The 21,795-nt window shown below is 57.3% G+C and overlaps 2 protein-coding genes across 7 annotated transcripts; one reads left to right on the top strand and one right to left on the bottom strand.

Moving 5' to 3' along the window:
- Positions 1-249: 249 nt before the first annotated feature.
- TBC1D17 (TBC1 domain family member 17) lies at positions 250-13,472 on the bottom strand. 3 transcript variants are annotated; one of them, XM_069457895.1, is made up of 17 exons: positions 13,413-13,472; positions 12,931-13,029; positions 12,612-12,686; positions 7,855-7,978; positions 6,873-7,080; positions 6,186-6,297; positions 5,938-6,096; positions 5,426-5,554; positions 5,231-5,334; positions 4,470-4,564; positions 3,898-4,014; positions 3,711-3,811; positions 3,508-3,607; positions 1,900-1,997; positions 1,612-1,728; positions 1,053-1,139; positions 250-960 (listed from the first exon to the last, which is right to left on the bottom strand). In XM_069457895.1, exons 1-17 carry the CDS (start codon positions 13,431-13,433, stop codon positions 760-762), a joined length of 1,947 nt encoding a protein of 648 aa, XP_069313996.1. In that variant the 5' UTR covers positions 13,434-13,472; the 3' UTR covers positions 250-759. The 3 variants fall into 3 exon arrangements, with proteins under 3 accessions (XP_069313996.1, XP_069313997.1, XP_069313998.1); XM_069457896.1 differs by lacking the exon at positions 12,931-13,029 and having other exon boundaries at positions 13,413-13,455; XM_069457897.1 differs by lacking the exon at positions 250-960 and having other exon boundaries at positions 1,072-1,212.
- A 371-nt stretch (positions 13,473-13,843) lies between these two features.
- On the top strand, positions 13,844-21,469 carry AKT1S1 (AKT1 substrate 1). 4 transcript variants are annotated; one of them, XM_069457898.1, is made up of 6 exons: positions 14,424-14,567; positions 14,942-15,064; positions 17,399-17,778; positions 18,688-18,765; positions 18,846-19,015; positions 20,408-21,469. In XM_069457898.1, exons 1-6 carry the CDS (start codon positions 14,515-14,517, stop codon positions 20,549-20,551), a joined length of 948 nt encoding a protein of 315 aa, XP_069313999.1. In that variant the 5' UTR covers positions 14,424-14,514; the 3' UTR covers positions 20,552-21,469. The 4 variants fall into 4 exon arrangements, with proteins under 4 accessions (XP_069314002.1, XP_069314000.1, XP_069313999.1 ...); XM_069457901.1 differs by lacking the exons at positions 14,424-14,567; positions 14,942-15,064 and adding an exon at positions 13,844-13,909; XM_069457899.1 differs by lacking the exon at positions 14,942-15,064 and having other exon boundaries at positions 14,423-14,567.
- The last annotated feature ends 326 nt before the right edge of the window (positions 21,470-21,795 follow it).

Below are 21,795 nucleotides of genomic sequence, written 5' to 3'. Positions count from 1 at the left end.
GAGCCATTATCTGGTTAGAAAGGGGGGGCACCTAGAGCTTAGCACTTGTCACTCTGGACCTTAAAAAAAAAAAAAAAAGGCGGCGCATCCTGGAACCCCAGAAGCAGCTGCCCTTTCCTTCCTCCTGGACAGCAGGGCTCCATGGGGAGCGAGGGGAGGAACAGGACGGACACTCTGCCTCGCACCACTGGCAATCGGTAATCACAGTGACCCGCAGATGCGAGCAACAAAATCCAACTAATGGCGGGTTAAACAAGTTTATTTTTCTCACTAAGCAGCAGCTGGTAGGCAAGGTCCCCAGAGTGTGCAGCTCCGCAGGCCCCTGCATTTCAGTTATGTCCGGGATGTGTCCCTGCACAGCTACTTAAGTGACAGCCCCAGCCCCAGCCCCGAATGCCTCATCCTCACTCCTCCAAAACACCAATTCAGGCAGGTAAGGGAGCCTCGCCTCCACCAAGCCCTGTCACTCACCCCCGAGGGGGCCTCCTCCTGCCTCTGACTGGCAGGCTCAGGGCCACGTGGTCAGGCTTTAGCTCTGCAGAGCCACCAGAGGGGACCCTGAGCCACTACCCCTTCCCCATCCAGGTCGGAGCCAAAGTGGCAGCCTCCTTCCCCTAATAACACGGGGCTAACTAGACATGAGAAGTGCGTTTAATGAAGTCAGTTTATCAGGAGCACACCCGCCCCTCCTCCCAGGGCCCTCCCGGTCTCCAGTGGGGACAGGATAAAGTGCCTGTGCGGGTCACGTCCCCAGCAGGGTTAGGAGTCCGCCCCGTCCTCCTCCTCCTCAGGCAGGATCTCCAGGCTGCTGTCAGGCTGCGTGGCTGTGTCTGCGGGGGGCGGGGAGGCCAGCGGGGCCCGGGTGGGTGACAGTGGCAGCGGGGAGGCAGGGGGTGAAGGGCTGTGGGGTTCTGCAGGCGGCGCCAGACCCAGGACCTCCTGCACGTTGTGGGGCAGCTCCTGGGGGGCAGGGAAGCATCAGGGGTGAGTCAGAGGCAAGCAGGAATAAGAGGGCTGTTGTGGGAGGGGACTGGGAGGGGTCGGGGACTCACGGGGCAGGCGGTCAGCTGCCTGTACAGGGCCTCGGCCCGCGTCAGCACGTCCTCCACACTCAGCTTCATGGTCAGTTCGTTGATGTGCTGCGGGAGGGGTGGGTCAGGCGCCAGGCGGCACACTCAACCACCACCGCCCAGGCGCCCACTCTGCCTCGTGCTGGGGACACAACGGAGGGAAGACAGACAGGGCTGGCCCTCTGGGGGCTCAGAGGCAGCTGGGCCGTCAGGGCTCATGCTTCTCAGGCCTTCAACGAGCACTCACTGCTTGCCAGAGCTGATACAGTGAGGAGAAAGACCCCACCCCGCCACTGGTTTGTGTTCTGGGGAGGGGCAGGTCCTCCCTCACCTGCTCTGTGAGGACACTGCTGGGGGCAGGCATAGGATGGGGTAGGAGAAAACTGACCCAGGCCCAGCCCACGGTGCTCACAGCTAACCATATTGTCAATAATCCCATTTCGAGCACCTTCTCCCACAATGCACTGTGGCACCGGCCCAGTGCCAGCCTGCACGGGCTCCATGCCCAGATCAGGGTAGGCTGGGAGAGACCCGCCCTCACCTTAAGGATCTCATTGGAGCCGAAGCCGGACAGCATGAGGGCATCGCGCTCCATGTCCAGGATGGCGCAGGCCACCAGCAGGTGCAGATTGGGGCCAGGGAGCCCTGTCCACAGCACCTGGGGGTGCCAGAGGGAGGGAGGAGTCATGGCCCAGCCTCTGCCCAAGGTCCCCCTCAGGTCTGCCACACCCTCTGCCCATCTGCCCCCAACCTCCCAGCCCCTCCTATGGGAAGGAGAGCCCCCTTCCTCTTTCCCCTTCAGGCCTTCCACCCAAACTGACTGGCCCACCTCCCACAGGCGAAGGACATCCAGGAAGGGGAATTCCCTCTTGAACCAGATGAGCAGCCACCGGAAGCAGAAACAGAGAGAGCCGGAGTCCTGGGAGTCTGGGGGAGGACAGGAGCCGACTCAGCCCCACCCACGGCTGGAGTGCCACAGAAGGCAAGCTCAAAACCCACTCGGATCCCACTGGCATTTGGACAGAGACGCTCGGTGATCTCGGCCGGAAGACCATCCTCCAGACTAGGTGAGTAGCTTATGCCCAGCTCGGGGACTTCAGAGGAGAGGCAGGAGCACTCTGGGGGCCTTTCCTATCCTGCCTTCCACATGCCACTGATGTGGAAGGGACGTGGTAAGACCGACACACTCAAGGATGCTGGTAGCCGGTGCCGGTAAAGGTTGAGGACACTGGCACTCCAGCTTCGCTGCCAGCACAGACACACGCTGCTGTGCCAACTGTTCAGAAAGGCGATGGAGGACACACATTTCAAAACTGCAAGTGAACCAAGTGTCCAGCAGGCCCATTAAATCAGTCCCAGCATGCTCGGGCAGACAGGATCTCTCGCAGTCAATGAAAGTGACATTTCGGGAGATCTGAATGACACAGAGGCAGCTTATGTCTGTGGGCCCCAGGAAATGACACGTGCTTTCCTGTCTTAACTTAGTTTCTTCTGTGAGATGAGGTCTAGAGTCACTCCGCTCCCTGCCCTAGGGGTCCCAAAGCTGCCGGGAGGAAACGTCCATACATAAGTCATTGCTACCATCCCCATCTGCACTCAGAGGATAATACCACCAACAGCGACTGTGAGTATCTTTTCTTTATCTGAATTTCCTTCATTTTTTACACTGAACAAGTAATGAAAAAAAATTTTACAGCCAGAATGCAGCAGCCCTGGGGGCCAGACAACTGGTTTCTTTCTTTTGTTTTGTTTTGGTTTTTTTTTTAGGTAGGGTCTCTCTCTGTTGCCCAGCTAGAGTGCACTAGCATCCTCATAGCTCACTGCAGCCTCAAACTCCTGGGCTCAAGCGATCCTCCTGTCTTAGCCTCCCAAGTAGCTGGGACCACAGGTGTGCGCCACCATGCCCGGCTGATTTTTTCTATTTTTTGTGGAGACAGGGTCTCACTCTTGCTCACACTGATGTCGAACTCCTGAACTCAAGCAATTCTCCCGCCTTGGGCTCCCAGAGTGCTAGGATTACTGGCATGAGCTAAGACGCCAGGCCCAGAGAACCATTTTCTGATCCACAGCGCAAGGTCAGCAGCAGCTGGGTGGAGATAAAAAGTGGCGGGAGCCACACCCAGGTCCTTATTGCTGAAAAGTATCCAGCAGAGTAAGCTAAAGTTAAAGCCAGAAGGGGATCCAGGTGAGCGAGAGGTAGCCAGCTCGCCCGGCACACGGCGAGTGACAGTGCCCACACGTCTGCATTCGCTGAGGTTTTGCTCCAAACTGCAATTCTGCCTTCACATGTAAGCGTTAGGCTCTGGGTTACGTGAGGGTGTTTCCCTTGTTTGGATCAGAACCAAATGTCCAGGATGCCACCTGTGGCTGCTACCAGAGAATCTTTGGCAAGGTCCGTGGCCCCACTGTCTCCTGCCCACCCACCCGAGATACATACCCAGGAAGTCACAGAGTGGGGGGTCCAGCACCCTCAGGAGCAGCAGAAGTTGCCCAAGTTGCCGCTTCATGGTCTCCTGACTCTCTTCAAAGTTCCCTTGCTGTGGGAGGAAAGATGGGGGGGAGGGCAGGGCTCATGAGAAACAGAGATCCCTAATCCTTTGAGAGGCCTGTGCTTGTCTCTGCCCCTGCCCTGAACCTCACCACGAGCTCCATGAAGCCACAGAAACACCAGAAGGCATCCACCTCATTCTGAATGACGTAGAGGATCGGGGAGAGAAGGTCACTCATGCCCTGGACATAGCCTGGGGGGGACACGGGATCAGGGTCCAGCCCAGGTCCTCTTCGCCCCACCCCAAGGAAGACCTCCCCACCCGGGCCCGCATCCTACCCAGGTCAAAGTGGTACATGCAGTACGTGAGCAAGATGTCGTTCAGCAGGCCCAGCCCCGGGTTCTCCGGACCCTCGTAGAACTTGTTGGTCCTGTCAGTGCGGCTCACGTCTCTCTCTGTGGGGATGGGGCACAGGTGCAAAGGTGAGGTGGCCTGTCTCTGCTGGCCATCAGCACCAGCCCCCGTTCCTCCTCCTGCCAGCAGCCCCCAAACTTGGGGCGCGCTCTGGGGGAGGAGCAGAGCCGGTTCCAGAAACCATCACTAACACTCCTGCCGTGAGGCACCAGGCCTCACACTTACCAACATATCCTCCCACAGGTGGGGAAACTGAGGCCCAGGGAGGCGAAATCACCTGCCAAGATCTCATGGTGAGTCAATGACAGAGCTGAGACTTGAGTCCAATGTGGCCTGAGTAGTTCCCTTCTCCCCCGTCCCTCCCTGGCCATTCCTACTGCTGCTCATCCCACTTCCCTCCCAGGTGACCTGGCCCTGGTCATGGGGAGGCGGGGGCTCCCCCATCTCTCCCTCGCACCCGCTCCCATCCCACCCTGTGTACCACCCCCAAACCCACCGATGAGGCTGCGGTAGCCATGCAGGAGTGAGTTCCTCCGCTCCTGCTCAGGGCTCACAGACTTCCACTGCAGCTTCATGCGGAAATACTCGTCCCTGGGGGTGGGGAGAGCTGATACGTTCGGACACCCCTCGGTGCAGCACCCAGGAAAGCACCTGGGGACCTCCTGGCCACCTCCCCCTCCTTCAGGGCTCGGATCCCAGGTCCCTCCCACAGAGCCCCTCCCTGACCACGCAAACCCATGCGGGCCACCCAGTGATTCTTGCCACTGCCTCTGATGCTTCCCTCTCCTGACATCACTATGTAGACATCCTTGGGGACTTTTGGTGAAAGTCTGTCACCCCTACACAGGACAGAGAACCCCAGGGGCAGGGCACAGACAGGCACTGCTGCATCCACAGTGCCCGGCATGGGACTGGACACACAGCAGGTGCATAATATACCCCAGGAATGGGGAGAGAGGGGCCCTACTGGATTACAAAACACGCTGCAAAGCTGCAATCCTGAGAACAGTGTGGCACGGGAACGAAAACAGCCATGGAGGCAGGAGACAGACCACACCGGGGTAGGGACGGGTCTGGCTCATTTGCTGCCATCTCCCCAGGGGCGGGGCAGTGCCCAGCACACGGCAGGCTCGAGACCAGTGTTCATGCAACAAGCCCATCTGCTGGCCATCAGAGCCCCTAGGAAGCGCCAGGTGTTGTGCCAGGCAAGGCGGGGCTCCTGAGGACACGGGGGTGGGGGCGCAGCTTCTCACTCACGTTTTCCTGCGCACGTGCGCCTTGTGCTCCTCGGCTGAGCCCTCCCAGCTGAGGTACCCCAAGAGGAATTTCCATGCCTCACGCCGCAGGCCGGGACTCAGACCCTGTGGGTGCAGTGGGGCGGGCAGCTCAGTGGGGGGCCCCCTCCCGGCCCCACCCATCCTCACACCCACCCGGAGCTCACCCAGCACTCACCCCAGAAAAGATCCGGCTCTTCAGCTCCGAGACCTGCTGCAGGCGGCCCTCGGGGCCCACGTGGCGGGCCCACTCCTCCTCTGTGACCGGAGGAGTCCGCTCCACAGCCGGCCGAGGCCCCAGCTCCACCTGCGGGAGGCTGGGCGAGTGAGCCCGGGGGCTTGGCTGGATCTGCCCCAACCCTGTGCCAGTCCACGGCCAAGTGAGTTGAGAGCCCCGCTCAGCTGCAGGGACAGTCAACATCCAGGGGCAGGAAGCAGTGCCTTCTCCGGGTCAGCAACAAAGTCGCCCCCCAAGTCAGGAAGGGCCCCCCAGTAATAGGAGCCATCAGGTCCTCACCATGCCGGCCACGGCTGTGTGCACCTTCTGTGAAATCACTCCTGCCACTCGCTGAGGGGGTACCATTACTGTCCCCGTACTACCAAGGAGGAAACTGAGGCCCAGGGAAATGAAGTCAGGGGCCCAAGATGACACAGCCAGAGAGGAACAGGGAGGGTCCCCTCGATACTCACACAGGAAATGACCTCGAACCCTGGCTCAGGCTCATCATCGGGCGGCGGGGGGAGGTCAGGGGAGGCCCCCTCGGGGTGTGGCTGCAGGGCTCCCCGGAAGAAGTTGGTCACTCGGGAGAAGCTGCTGAAGGTGGTGGAGTAGGGGTCCTGGAGGAAGCGCTGGGGACAAGGCCGGGGACGGTCACGGTCCACCCCTTCTCATCCTTCCCTGCCCACACCCCACCAGGCCTGGCACCAGCGACACTCACAGACACCACATTGGAGCTGTCCTGGTCAAAGAGCTGCAGGTGGTAGAAGGAGTTGGAGAGGGCAGAGGAGTCATGGGGGAAGACAAGGTAGAGGCGAGAGTCCTGCGGGGAGCTGGGAGGCAGGAGGTGACAAACAGGTGACGTACAGGTAGGGCCCAGGTCCCAGGCTGTCCTTGCCCACCCTACATTTGTTCCAGGTGCGGTGTCCCAGCCACCTTTGGGGAATCCCTCATGTTGGGGGTGGTTAAGGGGGCGGCCTGGGACCAGCACTGGCCCACGGGGGCGGGGGGGGGGCACGTGGCCCAGGGCGGGCCAGTGAGGGCCTTGCACCTCCCTGGCCAGGGTGACTGACTCAGGGGCGAGCCAACGAGAGGCAGCCCAGGGATCCTGCTGGAATGTGGGGAAAAAGTCACTTTGTAGCCACCCGGATTGCTAAGCCAGGGCACTGGGGGCCCAGACAGTGACAGAACCTCAGAGGAAAAGAGAACAACTCTTTCCAATGTTTTGGGACCTGGGCCCTGCCTGAAATCAACACTGCCCTTTGGTTTCTCAGTTACTTGTGCCAGTCGACTCCTTTTTCCTTCCCCTAAATCAGTGTGCCTGTTTCTCTCACTGCCCCGAGGGGTCAGGCTGCCGCTGTGGAGGGACAGGGCCTGGTCAGAGGCCCAGCACGGGGAGAAGACTCACCTGGCCAACAGCAGGTAGCGGCTGAGGACACGGAGCAGGGCGCGGGTGCCCCCGCGGTGGAAGTGCAGGGCGGGCAGGGAGCCCCCAGCCTGGGTCACCAGGACCAGGTAGGCCCAGCTGAGGCCTGGCTTGGAACGGCGGATGGACTTGAGCTCCCCCAGACTCACAGAGAAGGCCCAGGAGCCCCGGGAGGAGCCAGCTTCTGCACCTGGAGGGACGGCGCCATGTTAGGAGAGGTGTGGGAGGCCAGAGGTGGCCACGGCAACTTAGGATGTCCCTTTAGCATAATCTACTCCTAAGGGCCCCCCAACGAGCCACCCCCAGCCCTGGACTCTGGGAACTCTAGGTCACCTCACACTTCCTTGGAAGCACAAATGAATAAAATGGGAGGGGAGCCCGGTGGACACATGCCTGTTCTAGAACCTTCCCAAGCCCCTCATCATTTCAACCCCACACTCGAACTACCATGAAAGGCTGGTGGCTCCCTGAACACACCCGCTGCCACCTGCCTCTGGCTTGCAAGGGCTGCTCTCTCTGCAGGTAGAGACAACTCCCAAGCATCCCTCAGAGATGAGCTCTGGCAACACCTCTTCCTGAAAGGCACCTGCACTTCCCAGAAGGATCAGGTGGTTTCTCTGGATGTCCCCAGCAGCCTGTGTGACTCCAGGAAGGTGAGAATCACCCCCTAACTGGCTGCATCTGTTACCCCCACCAGCCTCGAACCTGCAGAGGCAGGACTCATGTGGGGGTGCCCACAGCCCATCTGGGAGCCTGGTGGCATGAGCAAGGCTGCAACCCCCAAAGAAGCTGGCCTTGCTGCATCTGGGCAGACAGAGTCCTGTGCCCCCATGCACTTCTCTCCTGGGACTGGAACCCGGTGAAAGGCAGCCATCTTGACTGTGGGCAGCAAAGCCCTTGGGGCCATGCCCACTGAAGGCAATATGGCCCTCACTTGTCCCCAAGGGACACCAGCTCAACCTACCTCTCGTGGGCTCTGAGTGGCGGGGCTGTGGCCGCACGGTGCTGATGACAGCCCAGTCGGGTTCATAGCCAGGGTCAAAGGTCGGCTCCTCCTCAGAGGTGCAGGAGTCACCCCCACTGGAGTCCTTGTGGGAAGAAAGGAGAATACAGTGAGGGGCTACAGATTCAGAGTTTCCAAATCTGAGCCTCAAAGCCACCCTGGAAGGTAGCCCCATGGAACAAAGAGGGAAACTGAGGCACAAAGGAGGCACAGCACTTGCTCAGGGTCACCCAGTGCAGCCAAGGAGTGAGCCAGGGCTTGAATCCAGTCTCCTGGTGCACGGGGAGGTAAAGGCTACACAGCAGGTAGCTCTGCAGTCAGACTGCCGGTGCCCAAAGGAGCGGCTGGTACTCACTAGGGAAGTGCAAATCGAACCACGGTAAGATAGCACTTCCCGACTGCTAGGTTGGTGGGTGTCAAAAAGACAGATAATAAGTGTTTGCAAGGATGTGGAGAAACTGGAACCTTCATACACCACCGGCGGGAATGTAAAATGGTGCCACCGCTTTGGAAAAGTCTGGAAATTCCTCGAAGGTTAAATGCAGAGTTACCATAGTGACCCACCAATTCCACTACTAGGTATATATCCAAGAGAAATGAAAACAGAGAAACTCACCACTGCTATGTTCATAGCAGCAGTACTCACAATAGCCAAAAGGTACCAATAACCCAAATGTCCATGACACTGATGAATAAACAAAATATGGCACATCCATACCACGGAATACTATTCAACATTAAAAACAAAGTACCAATGTTGCCACAACGTGGATGGACCTTGAAAATATCCTAAGAGGCCCAACGCAAAGGAGCAAAAGGATCGCATGTTATGTAATTCCATTTGTACAAAACATCTGGAATAGGCAAATCCAGAGACAGAAAGTAAATTCATGGTTGCCAGGGGCCCCAGGAAGGGAAGAACAGGGAGTGATTGCCAACAGGTACAGGGTTTCTGTTTGGGATGATGAAATGCCCTGAAACTAGACAGTGGCGATGACTGTACAACCTCCTGCATACACCGAAAACCACCAAACTGCACACTTGGAGACGGGGTCTTGCTCTGTCGCCCAGGCTGGAGTGCAGTGGTACAATAAGACCTCACTGCAGCCTCAAACTCCTGGGCTCAAGCTTCCCTCCTCCTGCCTCAGCTTTCCAAATAGCTGGGACTACAAAGGCACACCACCATGCCTGGCCTACTTTTTAAAATTTTTTGTAGAGATGAGGTCTCATTGTGTTGCCCAGGCTGGAGTGCAGTGGCTATTCACTGGCAAGATCATAGCTCACTGTAGCCTTGAACCCCTGGGCTCAAGCAATCCTCCCACCTCGGCCTCCAGAGTAGCTGGGACTACAGGCATGGGCCATCATGCTCTGCTAATTTTTTATTTTTTATAGACATGGGGGGAATCACACTATGTTCCCGGAGCTGGTCTTGAACTCCTGGCCTCAAGTGATCCTCCCACCTCAGCCTCCCAAAGTGCTAGGTTTACAGGCATGAGCTAGCGTGAAAAATTTTAAACTTTACTATAAAAATTCAATTTTCATAGTAAGTGAATTATATTTCAATAAAAGGAAAAAAATAATTCCCTTACAGATTGTTCTGAAAATAACCCAAAAGGCCCAGTATGGGACCCGGCACACAGTACAAGCAGCGGCTGCTCTTATTGGCTCCAGGGGCTGCTGGGCAGACTCAAGGAAATGGTGCAGGTGAGTGCCATGCTGAACATTCCAGTGCAGTAAAAACTTGTGCTGGTGACAACCCAGGAAGGTCAGGGGAAGGGACAAAGTACGTGTGGCAACTGAGTCCATTCCCATGCCAGTGGGCCTTCCTCTACTGCAGAGGCTGGAAAGCTAAAAACTACATTTCCCAAGTTTCCTTGCAGCTGGAGTTACAAGAACATAACAGATTCTACCCACCAGATGCAGTCAGATCTGAAACGCAGAGATGAGGTAAGGGCAACTTCCTTCTGCTCTGGCTGCACATGGAGGGGCAGTGGTGGTGACCAGTTCAGTCTTCCAGTGCCCGGCCACTGTGGGTGCCAAGTGGCTTCCTGCCTTGGGTGGAGCTTGACAACTCCAATGAGTTCTCATTCCTTACCACCCTCATTCTGGCAGTGGTGACAGCTCCCCTAGTGGGTCAGTTCTGTGGCATCAGGTGTCAGTCCTGTCCTCCCAACTCTCTTTTTTTTTTTTTGAGAAACTGTCTCACTTTGTTACCTGGGCTAGAGTGCAGTGGCATCATCATAGCTCACAGCAACCTCAAACTCCTGGGCTCAAGCAATCCTCCTGCCTCAGCCTCCCGAGTAGCTGGGACTACAGGTGCGCGCCATCACGCCCAGCTAATTTTTCTATTTTTTTGTAGAGTCGGGTTCTCGCTCTTGTTCAGGCTGGTCTTGAATTGCTGGCCTTAAGTGATCCGCTCGCCTCAGCTCCCAGAGTACTAGAATTGCCTGGTGGCCCAGATTAAAGAGGAAGACAGCTCTGAACAGACAGTTCCCTGCCTTAACAAGAGGAGTCAGATTAAAACGTGAAACCTCCAAGAATGTTGCAGCGAACATCATTTCAGAGCTCACAGTGTAGTTCAGAAATTAAGACACTTGGAATAGCAATGGAGGAAGAACCTCAATTGCCAAGATTTGCTGCTGTCAGCCTTCAACCCAAGTCAATGAATTAAGTCAACCTGCATAGCCTAAAAATGCCAAAATGCCGCATCTGGTTAAATGGAGGGGGAGAGGCGGTCTCTTCATTTGCCTTGTTTACCCACCCTGCCCAGTACTGTCTGTAATCATGAAGATGGAATCAGTTGGAACATATAGCTTCTCTCATTAAAAAATAAATAAAAATAAAAGGCCACTCAGGCAAGCACTGTAGGGTCTCACTAATCCAAGCCCTGATGTCACCCAACCAAGGCCAACAGGCTCCCACCTCTTGGAGTCTTGTGAGAAAAACAACTGTTGCTTTAACCTGCCATCAGCCCGATTTGGTGCTCCTTGGAGCTGATGTGTCCTGACTTGCAATGGGAGCCTTTTCTGCAGAAGCCTGTCTCAGTGCGCTTCTGTTATTCAAGAATAAGACCGCCAAGAACAGCAATATCCTCAAGAAAGGCACTCAGAGATCGGTGAAAAGTACAGAATCCTGGTTGCTTCTTTGCCAACACAGTGAAGCCAACTCCCTCAGGAGAGGCTCTGGAATCTACATTTGTACCCGCCCCCCCACCGCTGCCAGGTCCTTAGAAAGTCTGATGAAATTTAAGAAAAGCTGTAATACAGAATTGCTCTTCCCATCTAAAAGAAAATTGGTTTCAAAAGTGAAGTCACTTGCCCAGGGGGACACAAGAGAGGTGGGACGCCCCATCTTTCTGATTTCACGTCTCAGTGTCCTGCCCCAACTGTCCCTCCCTGACATCCTTGGGCCCCCAACACCATGGTGCTCAAGGAAGGGGGAAACCAGTTCCTCCTGGGTGCTTACTGCCCATTACCTCTTTTAACCTCCACTTCCAGAACGCCTGGGTCTCCAGGCAAGCACGTTAGGCTGTCTCAGGTTATAAAGTCATCTGACAAGGACAGTGGTGCCTTCTTGGCAGCATGTTCATCCAGACCAAGTGAGGTGTGTGTAGGATCACAAAAATTCACAAATTCCTTCGAACAGACTATATAAGGCCCTCTCTGCCCACTGCCTGGTCAAATCCAATTCATTTTTCAAGATTCAAGAAGTGTCAAACCCTTCTCACCTCCTAAATCTGTCCCCTCTCCTCTGTCTTCCCCATTCCAGCTGAGGCTTAACCTCTCTTCCTGAAGCATCACATCGGCCTCCTCCCAGACCTCCCAGCCTCTAATTTCCCTCCATTCAGTCCTGCAGCCGAGCTTCCACGTTTCCCCCCAGGGGCTTTCTACACCCACAACCTTCTCCCATGGTTGCCGAGGATCCGCCAGGACATAGTCTTGTGGCTCTGCTTGGGACCAACAATTTTCTCAGCCCAGCATTTCAGGCCCAACCTTTCTAGCAAACCTCTCTATAGGGATAGCCAACTTCCCAGTGTGCCCTGAAACACACTTCCTTCTGCCATCCCTGAAATACCCTCGTGTCCCCTTCTTATCCTTGGAGTCCCAGGTCAAATGTCTGCTCTCTCAGGAAGAGGTGGGGGTCTGGAATCAGACTGTTTGATGGAACCCAAGTTTTCTAACACCTCCTAGCTTTTTTGACCTCAGAAAAATGGCTCCTTTCATCCTGTGTAAGTTTCTCAAAATTAGAGCAGGAGTGAAGGCTTAGGTGGTGTCTGCGTGTGACTCATCTCTGGGTCCCAGCATTGGCCACCCCAGGGCCACAGGAAGCCTCAGGAGACATCTGATAACAAAGGGGAGGAGGGGGCACCGGCGAAGTGGGTGAGTAGCCTCAGTCAGGTCCTGTCCTCTGGACACAATGGTACACTGCACCAGAGGAAATGCCACACCCCTTCAAGCAACAGGAATCCACAGGCTGAGTTGTCCTCTTGCACCCTGGCAGGGCTCTCCCAAGGAGTAAAGGGGATGAAAGGACAATGGGCATCCTCAGCCCATTTCACAGACAGGAGAAAACCAGGGGACAGAGAGAACCGGGTTTCCAAAAAGGGTCACACATGCCCCAAGAGTAGGTCTGGGATTGTACCTAGGTCCCACAAATGCCTTCCACTGTGCGGACCTAGAAAAAAGTGGGTGGTGAAAGGGAAAGGGAGGGAGGCCCACCTTCTTGGAGAAAAGGATTTGGGTGGAATCTCCAGCCTCCTCTACAGGAGCCCAGTGCAAGAGGACGTCATTGTCCTGAGGGAAGAGAGGAGGTGTTAGAGCCGCTCCCCAAATCCCACTGCCAAAGCTTTCCCCTGCAGATTTCCAAACTTCTCCAGTCTCCACCCTCCACCTTACAAAGTCCTGCCTCTCATATCAGTTCCCACCCCACCCCCGCTTTCTACAGTCCCATGGCTGACAGCCATACCATACTCCTACAGATGCTGCCTCCATCCCGCTGGCTCAGAGCCCGCCTGAGCCCTGCTCCCTCCCAACCCACCTTCTCCACGACGCGGATGACACCAGCAATGAGGGAGTCCGGGTCCTGGTACTTCTTAGCACTGGTGTGCAGGTACACTCCTCCCTTCTCAAACACCACCTGGGGGCAGGAACCAGTGAGGGGTGGGGCCAAGTGAGGGCCGACACGCCAAGGAGGCGGGGCCCTGGAAAGAACCAATGGAGCCAGACCCAGGGAGGCCTCCGCTGAAGGGACAGGCGTGGTCAAAGCCAGAGGCACGCTTGGCGTTCGGGTGTGGGTATGCACTCCAATGGGGGCGGGGCCCAAAGAGTCTCTAGAGCCCGGGAGGCGGGGCTCAGGCATTTGGTCTCCCCTTAGGCGGTAGACTGGAGGGTGACAGCGTTTATGAGAGATTGGAGTTCGCTGAAGCTCTGCCGGCCTCCCAGTGTACCCTCACGGCCTCAAGGAGAAGCAGACCACTGGATGGGGGCGTTTCGAATAGACAGAAGCGAGGGAATACTTACCCTGTAGCCAGCACCTTCCATTGCTGCCGCCGAAGGCCCCACTGCCTCGGCCTCCTCCTTTTCCGGGTCAACGTGTTGTCACATCCGGAAAAAACACGCCCCCCAAGGCCGGACAGTGGTAGCACCCCTACCAGTTCTAGAGCACAAGTGGGTGAAACCATCTTTCAGAACGGGGTAATTTAACTACAAAGGTTCGAGTCACATGGTGCAGACGCTATAGAACGGGCCAGAGTGCGCAGGCGCAGTGTTACCACTCTTACCACGAAGTAAACAAGTGGGAGGGTCTAAGAAGGGCTCCACCACTTAGCTCAAGCTCTCCCCGAAACGCCCACTTCCTTCTCCATATTGTATACTGGCATCGAAGCCAAGAAGGTGCCATTTTGCTCGAGGGCACGGCCAAAGCAGGTCGCCAGAGGCCATGTTAATGCGGGGCAGTCCCATCTCTCTGCGAGGCGCAACAGCGAGGTGCTGGAAAAGAGGAACGGATAAAAGAAAAGGTGAGAGGAACCGTCTACCACAAGAGGCGCTGAGGGACTCGGGATAACGGGATGAAGCCGTCAGTGCCCCCGGAAACGAAGCAGTCCCAGACGAATCCCTGAGTCACCGTCGAGAGAAAGCGGGCCGAACCGCCATTTTGAAGCTGGGCAAACCGAAGCCAGTATGCTGCCATATTGGATCTTTGCCAGCCTTGGTGCTAAAGCGGGGAAGGTTGGAGGGAGGGAGAGCCCATGTACATTATGGGCAGATGAAGCCAGGCTGGCTGCCATGTCGTTAACGGGAACAGATTTCCTCGACTTCTGCGGAAGGAGTTGTGGGTGAGGACGTCAGGTCGCTCGCCCTAAGTTTACTGTGGTAATGAGTTGAGCACGTGCGGACGGCCATATTTCTTGTGGGCATATGGAAATGGTCTAGGCTTGTTTCTGCGCAAGCTGAAGCCTTTCTTTCACCATTTCTCTTATGGGCACCCTGTTGTCGCCGTTGCCCACTGCTCCGGATGAAGCCCCTATGGCCGCCATTTTGACTTCGGGCGGCCCGGATAAGGGAGGCGGAGTGAGCAGAGTGGAGGAGGGGCAACTACGCGGACGTGACGTACGGCGCCGCCATGTCTTTTGAGGGCGGCGACGGCGCCGGGCCGGCCATGCTGGCTACGGGCACGTGAGTGGAGGCGGCGTTGTGAACCGCGGTGTGGGGAGGATTTGGCCATTCTGAGGCAGCGGGGCGCTGGGAGGGCAAGCGGCTCATGGAAGGGGTATGGCCTACATAGAACAGAGGACAGAGATCACCCAGCGACCCTTTGCCGAGCGCTGGAAAGAGATCGCTTGCGAGAACCGTCGTGTCTGACCCGAGGCAAATCCTAGACAGCCTTCCCTTCCGGTGTCCAGAACCCCTGGGATCCTTACCTTGGTCAAAGATCGTATCCACGGGGTCGGGGGGTTGCTCGGAGGGCCTCGGGGCGCCCCTCACCCGTCCAAAGGCGGGACTTCCGGTCCTGGCCCCCGCCTGGGCGGGATTTCCTGTTTTCTTCCTAGAGAAGTGGGTCTTGCCTGGACCCCCGGGCGAGGTGGGGAGGTCTCCGAACGGCAGAGCAAGGCCCCAGACATTCACCCCACCTCTGGCTACAGTGTGCATGATCGGGTTCCTCACGTCTTCGGGTGAGGGGCACTTCCATTTTGACAGGTGGGGGGTTCACTAGCATTCTTCTTTCCTTGGGGTACTTTCCTCTCCACCTCCTGTCCTCCTTGCCTCTCTTCCCTCCTCACCTCATCCCAAGAGGCCAGTCCCCTTGCCGCTGCCCCTCCTCAGGGGGACAGGTCTCAGCTGCTTCTCATCTCTGCCTAATCTTGAACTCTATTGGGGCGGGGTTTTTTCTCCATCTCTCAGCTCCTTGGAGGAGACAGGACTTCCTCCAGAAGCTGAAGGTTAGGGATACTGCCCTGGGCTGGGCTACCCTCCGCTGGGTAACAGACTCCAGAGAGCACAGGGCCTTGGCAGAGAGGTCTGTTTAAATGGGCTTTTGCCCATGCCTCCTCTGTAGGTGGGGGAACCTCCACAACCCACTCTCCCCGGTTTCTTCTGTTCAACCCTGTGGCTACTCCAAGACACAGCACAGACAGGGAGTTTAACCCTGATGGCCTCTTCCAGGAAGCCTGTTCCCCTTATTCTCTGTGAGTCATTAGGGGCTAGGGGCCCAAGGACATGAGAACCCCAGGCCTAGCACTGCCAGTGTGACCTTGGACTAGTCATTTCCCTGCTCTGAGCCTCACTCTTCTCCATCAGATGGGAACAACATGAGGAGTGTGTTTGAGACACTGGGCTCCTCCCAGTTCTGTGGGTTTGGGGGCCAGGCAGATAGCGATTTCAGCCCCACTTCTGCCCTGTCTAGCTGTGTGCCTTCTGGCTAGCATCTTAAGCTCTCTGAGCCTCACTTTCCCCATTTGGATTAGAAGATCATAAATCTGTCCTTATAAGGCAGGCAGAATGGCGGTTGGGATTAAGAACAGATGCCGAGTCTGCCTGGACCTGAGTTTACAACTGTAAAATGGGGTCATAACAGCTCCTCCCTTATAGAGTTGGTGAGAGGGTAGGGTAAGAAGGTTGATCACCCACTCAGCTCCCTGCCTGCTATGTATGTAGCGCTGGATAAATCCCTTCTGTCCATCAGGGTTTTGTGCTCCCGGAGCCCGGTCATGAGTTAACAGCTCCCACCTTCATGGGTCAGATAGAAGGTGTGATGCCAGGTGTGGAGTCGCTGCACAGAGTAGGTGCTCAGCAAACACTGGCTTCTGTGATTATGAGTCCCACAGGGCCTACAACTTGCATGCAAACTCCAGACTCCCTGCTCCCTTTCCCTGCAGCCCTAGTGGGCTGGACCACAGCTCTGCTTGAATCCCTCCAGTAACAGTGTGCTCACCACCTCCCCAAAAAGGCTCTTCAGCTACCCAACAGCTCTGGCTCAACCACTGTGATTAAGAGGGGAAGAAAGTGAGGCACAGAGAGGGCTGATGAGTGATCCAAGGTCACACAGCAGGCTTGAGACAGAGTCAGGGCGAGAACCCAGCCTCCAGCCCTCGCCGTTCTTGCCTAGTAAGGAGACACGTCCAGCAGATTGTCTCTTTAGGGCAGACCTGGCTTGGGGATGGAAGTCCCTGACCTGGGGGAGTTCACTGTCTGATAGAAGAGGCAGACAGAGGTACAACTGTCACAAGCTCAGGTGACAAGAGCTATAATGGAAGGAGCCCAGGGCATTGTGGGGGCCAGTGAAATCATCTCATCCATCCTGGGGATTAGGGAGGACTTGGAGAGGAACTGCCAGAACAGTCTATCAGGAAGTACAAAAGCTTTGCAGGTGAATTTCCATGTATAGGGACCACCTTGTCCGTAGGCCTCAGAGGCTCTGAAAGGCCAGGGAGGCATGTAGCCTGTGAGGCCAGGGGCCGGCTGAGGAGCTGGGACCCTGTCCTGGGGGTTCAGGCGAGGGCTAGGGTCAGCTCTGGGTACAGAGGGACTCGTTCCGGACAGACTGGAGGGAGGCGTTGTTGCGAGGCAGCACTGGCTGACAGAAATGTGATGCAGGCCCCACCTGGAACTTGAAATTTTCTAGAAGCTATGTTAAAAGGGTAAAAAGAAAACAGATGAAACTCATTTTAGTATTTTATTTAGCCAGTTTAGCTAAAATGATACTTAAACATGGACTCAGCATGGGATTGCGACCAAGCTGGGGTGCTTTCTACTTTTGTACTCGGTCTTCCGAATCCGCATCCGCTGGGTCGCATACCCAGGGCTCCTCCCTGCCCCGACCCCCTGCACTCGGAGTATCCTCACTGGCCTGTGCCCGGAGGCTCCTACCGGGACGGGGCAGAGAGTCTGCAGAGGAGCGGGTTTGGAAAGGACAGGGTGGCTGGGAGAGGCGTGTGGACACGCGGGGCTGGGCGAGGACCGTGCAGTCAGCCCAGCCTCAGCCCCCGCTGTCCTGCTCTGGCCCGCAGGGCGCGGATGGCGTCGGGGCGCCCCGAGGAGCTTTGGGAGGCCGTGGTGGGGGCCGCCGAGCGTTTCCGGGCTCGGACCGGCACGGAGCTGGTGCTGCTGACCGCCGCGCCGCCGCCACGCCCGGGCCCCTGCGCCTATGCGGCCCATGGTCGGGGGGCTCTGGCGGAGGCCGCCCGCCGCTGCCTCCACGACATCGCCCTGGCCCACAGGGCCGCCGCCGCCGCCCGGCCCCCTGCGCCCCCGCCAGCACCACAGCCGCCCAGCCCCGCGCCCAGCCCACCCCGGCCTGCCCTGGCCAGGGAGGACGACGAGGAGGAGGAGGACGAGCCAACAGAGACCGAGACCTCCGGGGAGCGGCTGGGCGGCAGCGATAACGGAGGTGAGTGGGCGGAGGGAGGGGCTGCGGTGGCTGCCGCGCAGGAGGCTTTCCTGGGGTGGGACTTGCTTGTCTCCGAGCCCTGATGTTCCTTGGAAGCTGCAGTTTCCAGAGCTTGGCAGCCACACAGGCTTGCCCGTGAGTCACTAGGTGACCCTAAGCCAGTCATTTCCCGTCTCTGAGCCTTACCGGTTTTCTTACGCTGGTGTCCTGGGGCCAGTTCTGTGCTGGGAGTGTTGGGCACTGATACTCAAAACAGATTCTTGCCCTTTTCTCGAGGGGCTCTGAGTCTGGCCAAGGAATTGGAGTCGTGCCGTAAGGCAATGCCTTGTGGAGGCCATGGGGGGCCGGGATACATCCTGAGCAGGAGGTTGGATGCTTTCCTGAGGCTGGACTGTAACACTAGGGCTTTGAGGCGTGAGTAGGAGTTTGCAGATGGCTCAATAACCAGGAGTTGCTCGTTTGTTATTACCAGTGGCTAGCCTCCCCACCGTTTTGGGAGAAAACCTGCATAGGATGAAGGGCACAGACATCCTGGTGATGCCACTAAGTAGCTATGGGACCTCGGGCAAGTGACTCAACCGCTCTGGGTCTCCAGGTCTCCATTGTCAAATGGGGATTATAATCACTCCATATTTGTCTCAGCCTGTATTTGAGTCACATCATCCCAAACAGGTCTTAGAGAGGTTTCACGTTAACAGAGCCAGTTATTTGCACCTGAGGGTGTAACAGAGTGATAAAACCTGGACTCGTTTGTGCAGATGACCAGGCAGATAACTAGGGGAAGGGTGTTCGGGACAGAAGGTATAGTAATCACAGAAGCCATAGGGAGGTGGTGGCAGTGGCTGTGGTTGAGGGCACGTGGGGTGTGGCGGGGACCTGACTGGCCCGGGCCTCTAATGTCATCCACAGGGCTCTTTGTGATGGATGAGGATGCCACCCTCCAGGACCTGCCCCCCTTTTGTGAGTCAGACCCTGAAAGCACAGATGGTGAGTGTCCCAGGCTGTCCCCATGCCTGGGGGGCTGGCACGAGGGCAGGGAAGAGGCTGAAGGCCACCCTCTCGCCCAGATGGCAGCCTGAGTGAGGAGACCCCCGCTGGCCCCCCAAGCTACTCGGTGCCCCCGGCCTCAGCCCTGCCCACACAGCAGTATGCCAAGTCCCTGCCCGTGTCTGTGCCCGTCTGGGCCTTCAAGGAGAAGAGGACAGAGGCGCGCTCATCAGATGAGGAGAACGGGCAGGTGAGGGGCAAATGGCATCTTGGGGGGTGGGGAGGGAGGGAGAGTGGCTGGGAGGGCCCAGAGCCTCCTCCTCCATGAAGCCCTCAGTATGGATGCCGCTTCCCACCCCTGGGCTGATGAGTCTTCCCCTCCGCCTGAAGAGGTGGGTGGCTGGGCCACAGCCCTGCACTTTTAACCACTGCAGCCTTGTGTGTCCGCGTACCTTGTAGAGAAGCCTCGTCCTTCCAGGAGCAGCGCCATTAACAGCACAGCTGCTCTGGGCAAGGCGTAGGTATTTTGGCATTCCTGCCAGATGGGGAGACTGAGGCTCAGAGGGGTCAGATCAGCCCCCTATGCCCTCCTCCTAGAATTTGCCCCACCCGCTTGTACTCTGTTTTCCTTCCCGATGCTGGGCTGGCCTGGCCTGGCCTGAGTGGACCCTCCTTGCTTATCACTGAAACTCCCTGAAGCAATGGGGAAACCGAGGCACTGAGAGGACATGTCGTTTGCCTGAGTCTGGGTCTGTAAGGAGCAGAGCTGGAACCGGAACCTGGATTCTTTTTGGGAGAGGAGGCCTGGGTCCCCGTACCCCACCTCGGGGCTCAGTGTCCTCATTTGCAAACCAGCAATCACAAAGTGACCCCGTCCCCAAGCTGTAGGAGAGCCCAGAGAGGCATTGAAAGGTGGAGACGAAGAACAGGGCCTGGTCCCGGCAGGGTCCATCAGCGCTGCCTTTGCTTGTGACTCACGGAAACACATTAAGTGAATGTTAGGCCTCCAGAGTGCTTGGGTTGGTCTCCTACCCGGCGCAGATCCAGCTGCTGCCAGTGGCCTCTCCCATTCTACTAGGGGGGCAGGTCCAGCTCTGGGTGACAGGGGCTGTAATGGAGGTAGCACTAGGAGCTGGGGCTGCAAGACCCCTCCCTAGTGGGGGCCAACATGCGGAGGGATCCATTCGCTGCAGCTGTGGCCACATGATCGTTCTTGAACAATAACAGCTGCTTATCTTATCTCAGCCCTCACGGGGACCCTGTTATCAGCCCCATTTTTCAGAAGGGGAGACTGAGGCCTAGGGAGGCGAAACTTCTTGTTAACAGCTAGTCGCTGGCAGAGGTCTGATTGGAACATGACTGAGTCCCCAGCCCAATCCTCAGACATGAAGACCCGCTGGGTGCACACAGCCTTAACTGTCAGCAGCCGCGCTTCCGGGGTGTGAGAAGTACGGCCCAGGCCGAGAAGGGTCAGAGGAGAGGGGCGGGAAGGCTTCTCGGAGGAGGAGGTGACTGAGTCAGGGTGAAGGGCATTGCTGACGGTGGGCAGCACAGGCATGACTGGGAGGACGGGAGCGTGCTGGGAGCCGGCCTGGAGTCGGGGGTGGTGGCGCTGACCCCTCCCCCGTCGCTGTCCCTGCAGCCTTCCTCGCCCGACCTGGACCGCATCGCGGCGAGCATGCGCGCGCTGGTGCTGCGGGAGGCCGAGGACACCCAGGTCTTCGGTGACCTGCCTCGGCCACGACTGAACACCAGCGACTTCCAGAAGCTGAAGCGGAAATACTGAGGCGGGGCAGGGAGCTTCCCGGCCCTGCGTCCGCCCCGCCCCACACTACACCCCCGTCCCGCCCCCGGGGCCCGCCAATCTGGTTCGGATCCGGACCGGCCTCTCCACGTCTCCCCGGCCCTGGGATTGACCAGTCCCTGCCAGTCCCCGCCGCCCTTCCGACCTATGACCTCCGGCGGCACCGAGGAACGGGATTTGCCCAGTCTCCCGATTGGATCTGTTCCCTCTTTTTCTGCCCAGCGACAGATTCTAGTGAGGGGTTGGCTTGCTTCCCGCGTCGGGGCCGTCTAAGCCGTAAATGGGTCAAATTCGTCGTTTTCTGCCTAGCAACAAGGGCTTTGCTCGCATGGCATTGGCTCCATCCCTGATAGAGCACAGCCAAGGCCCAGGATTGGGTAGTGGTACTCCACTCCACCTAGTGACTGGGCAGCTCCTTCATTTGATTGGCTCGAATCCTGTAAAGGGCTTGGCCAATTTCCCAAGAGTCGCCGTCCGCCGTTCTCGAGTTCTCCCACTTGATTGGCTCCAGCCTCCTGGGGGCGTGGCCAAGCCCTCTACCCAAAATTGGCCTGCGGCCTTCAATTTAGGTTCTTTACACTACTGGGGTTGGGGTCGTTTTTCGCCCAAGTCCTGACAACTTGTACCCTTGGCCTCCTTAGGGATGGCCCAATCCTTTCCCTGCGTCTGACACCTCCTCTCATTGGTTCCATCCCCACAACAGCCTGCCAATCGAATCCCGTCCCTGCAACCAGGACGGTACCAGCTCTCGCCCCTCTCCCCTCACCCCACAGGTGCCTTAAAGGGCCCTCGTCCACCCGAGGTGGGGGGCTGGGGGCCTCACTCTCCGGCCCTGGTGTGGGGAAGAGAGTGGGGGGTGGGGGATCGGAAGTTGGGAGGGACGCTCTGAAATTAAAGAGTTTTTACCTCTGACAAATGAGTGTGAGGAGTATTACGTGTGTTCATTTAACAAACTTTCTGAAACTGAATGAGCAGCATCTGGTTCTCAGAGTAGAGTTGGAATTACTGTCACCGTTTTATAGGTAAGAAAACGGAGATTCATGGGGTAGGGGAGCATGCTAGTCCTGTGTGACCATGGAACCTCAATCTTCAGGGGCATGAGTGTTGGAAGCGGAATGGTCCGTAAGGAATCAGTCTCTGGAGCCCACATACTCCCCAGCAAAGCCAGGAGCCTCCAGCCGGGCGTTTCCTACGGTAAGAAGATGACTGGAAGTTAGAGCGCAGCT

The sequence above is a fragment of the Eulemur rufifrons genome, chromosome 24, assembly GCF_041146395.1.
Source record: "Eulemur rufifrons isolate Redbay chromosome 24, OSU_ERuf_1, whole genome shotgun sequence".
Taxonomy (NCBI): Eukaryota; Metazoa; Chordata; class Mammalia; order Primates; family Lemuridae; genus Eulemur; species Eulemur rufifrons.
This window is presented reverse-complemented; position numbering and strand designations above follow the sequence as displayed.

Coding starts and splice junctions, on each gene's coding strand:
- TBC1D17 (XM_069457895.1), bottom strand. CDS start 13,433: ATGGAAGGTGCTGGCTACAGG. Junction 5,555..5,937: donor GGTTCGAGGTCATTTCCTGT/GTGAGTATCGAG, acceptor AGCCTCCCGCAG/GTGGAGCTGGGGCCTCGGCC. Junction 5,335..5,425: donor AGAGCCGGATCTTTTCTGGG/GTGAGTGCTGGG, acceptor CTGCACCCACAG/GGTCTGAGTCCCGGCCTGCG.
- AKT1S1 (XM_069457898.1), top strand. CDS start 14,515: ATGTCTTTTGAGGGCGGCGACGGCGCCGGGCCGGCCATGCTGGCTACG. Junction 15,065..17,398: donor CGGGTTCCTCACGTCTTCGG/GTGAGGGGCACT, acceptor TCTGGCCCGCAG/GGCGCGGATGGCGTCGGGGC. Junction 17,779..18,687: donor GGGCGGCAGCGATAACGGAG/GTGAGTGGGCGG, acceptor TGTCATCCACAG/GGCTCTTTGTGATGGATGAG.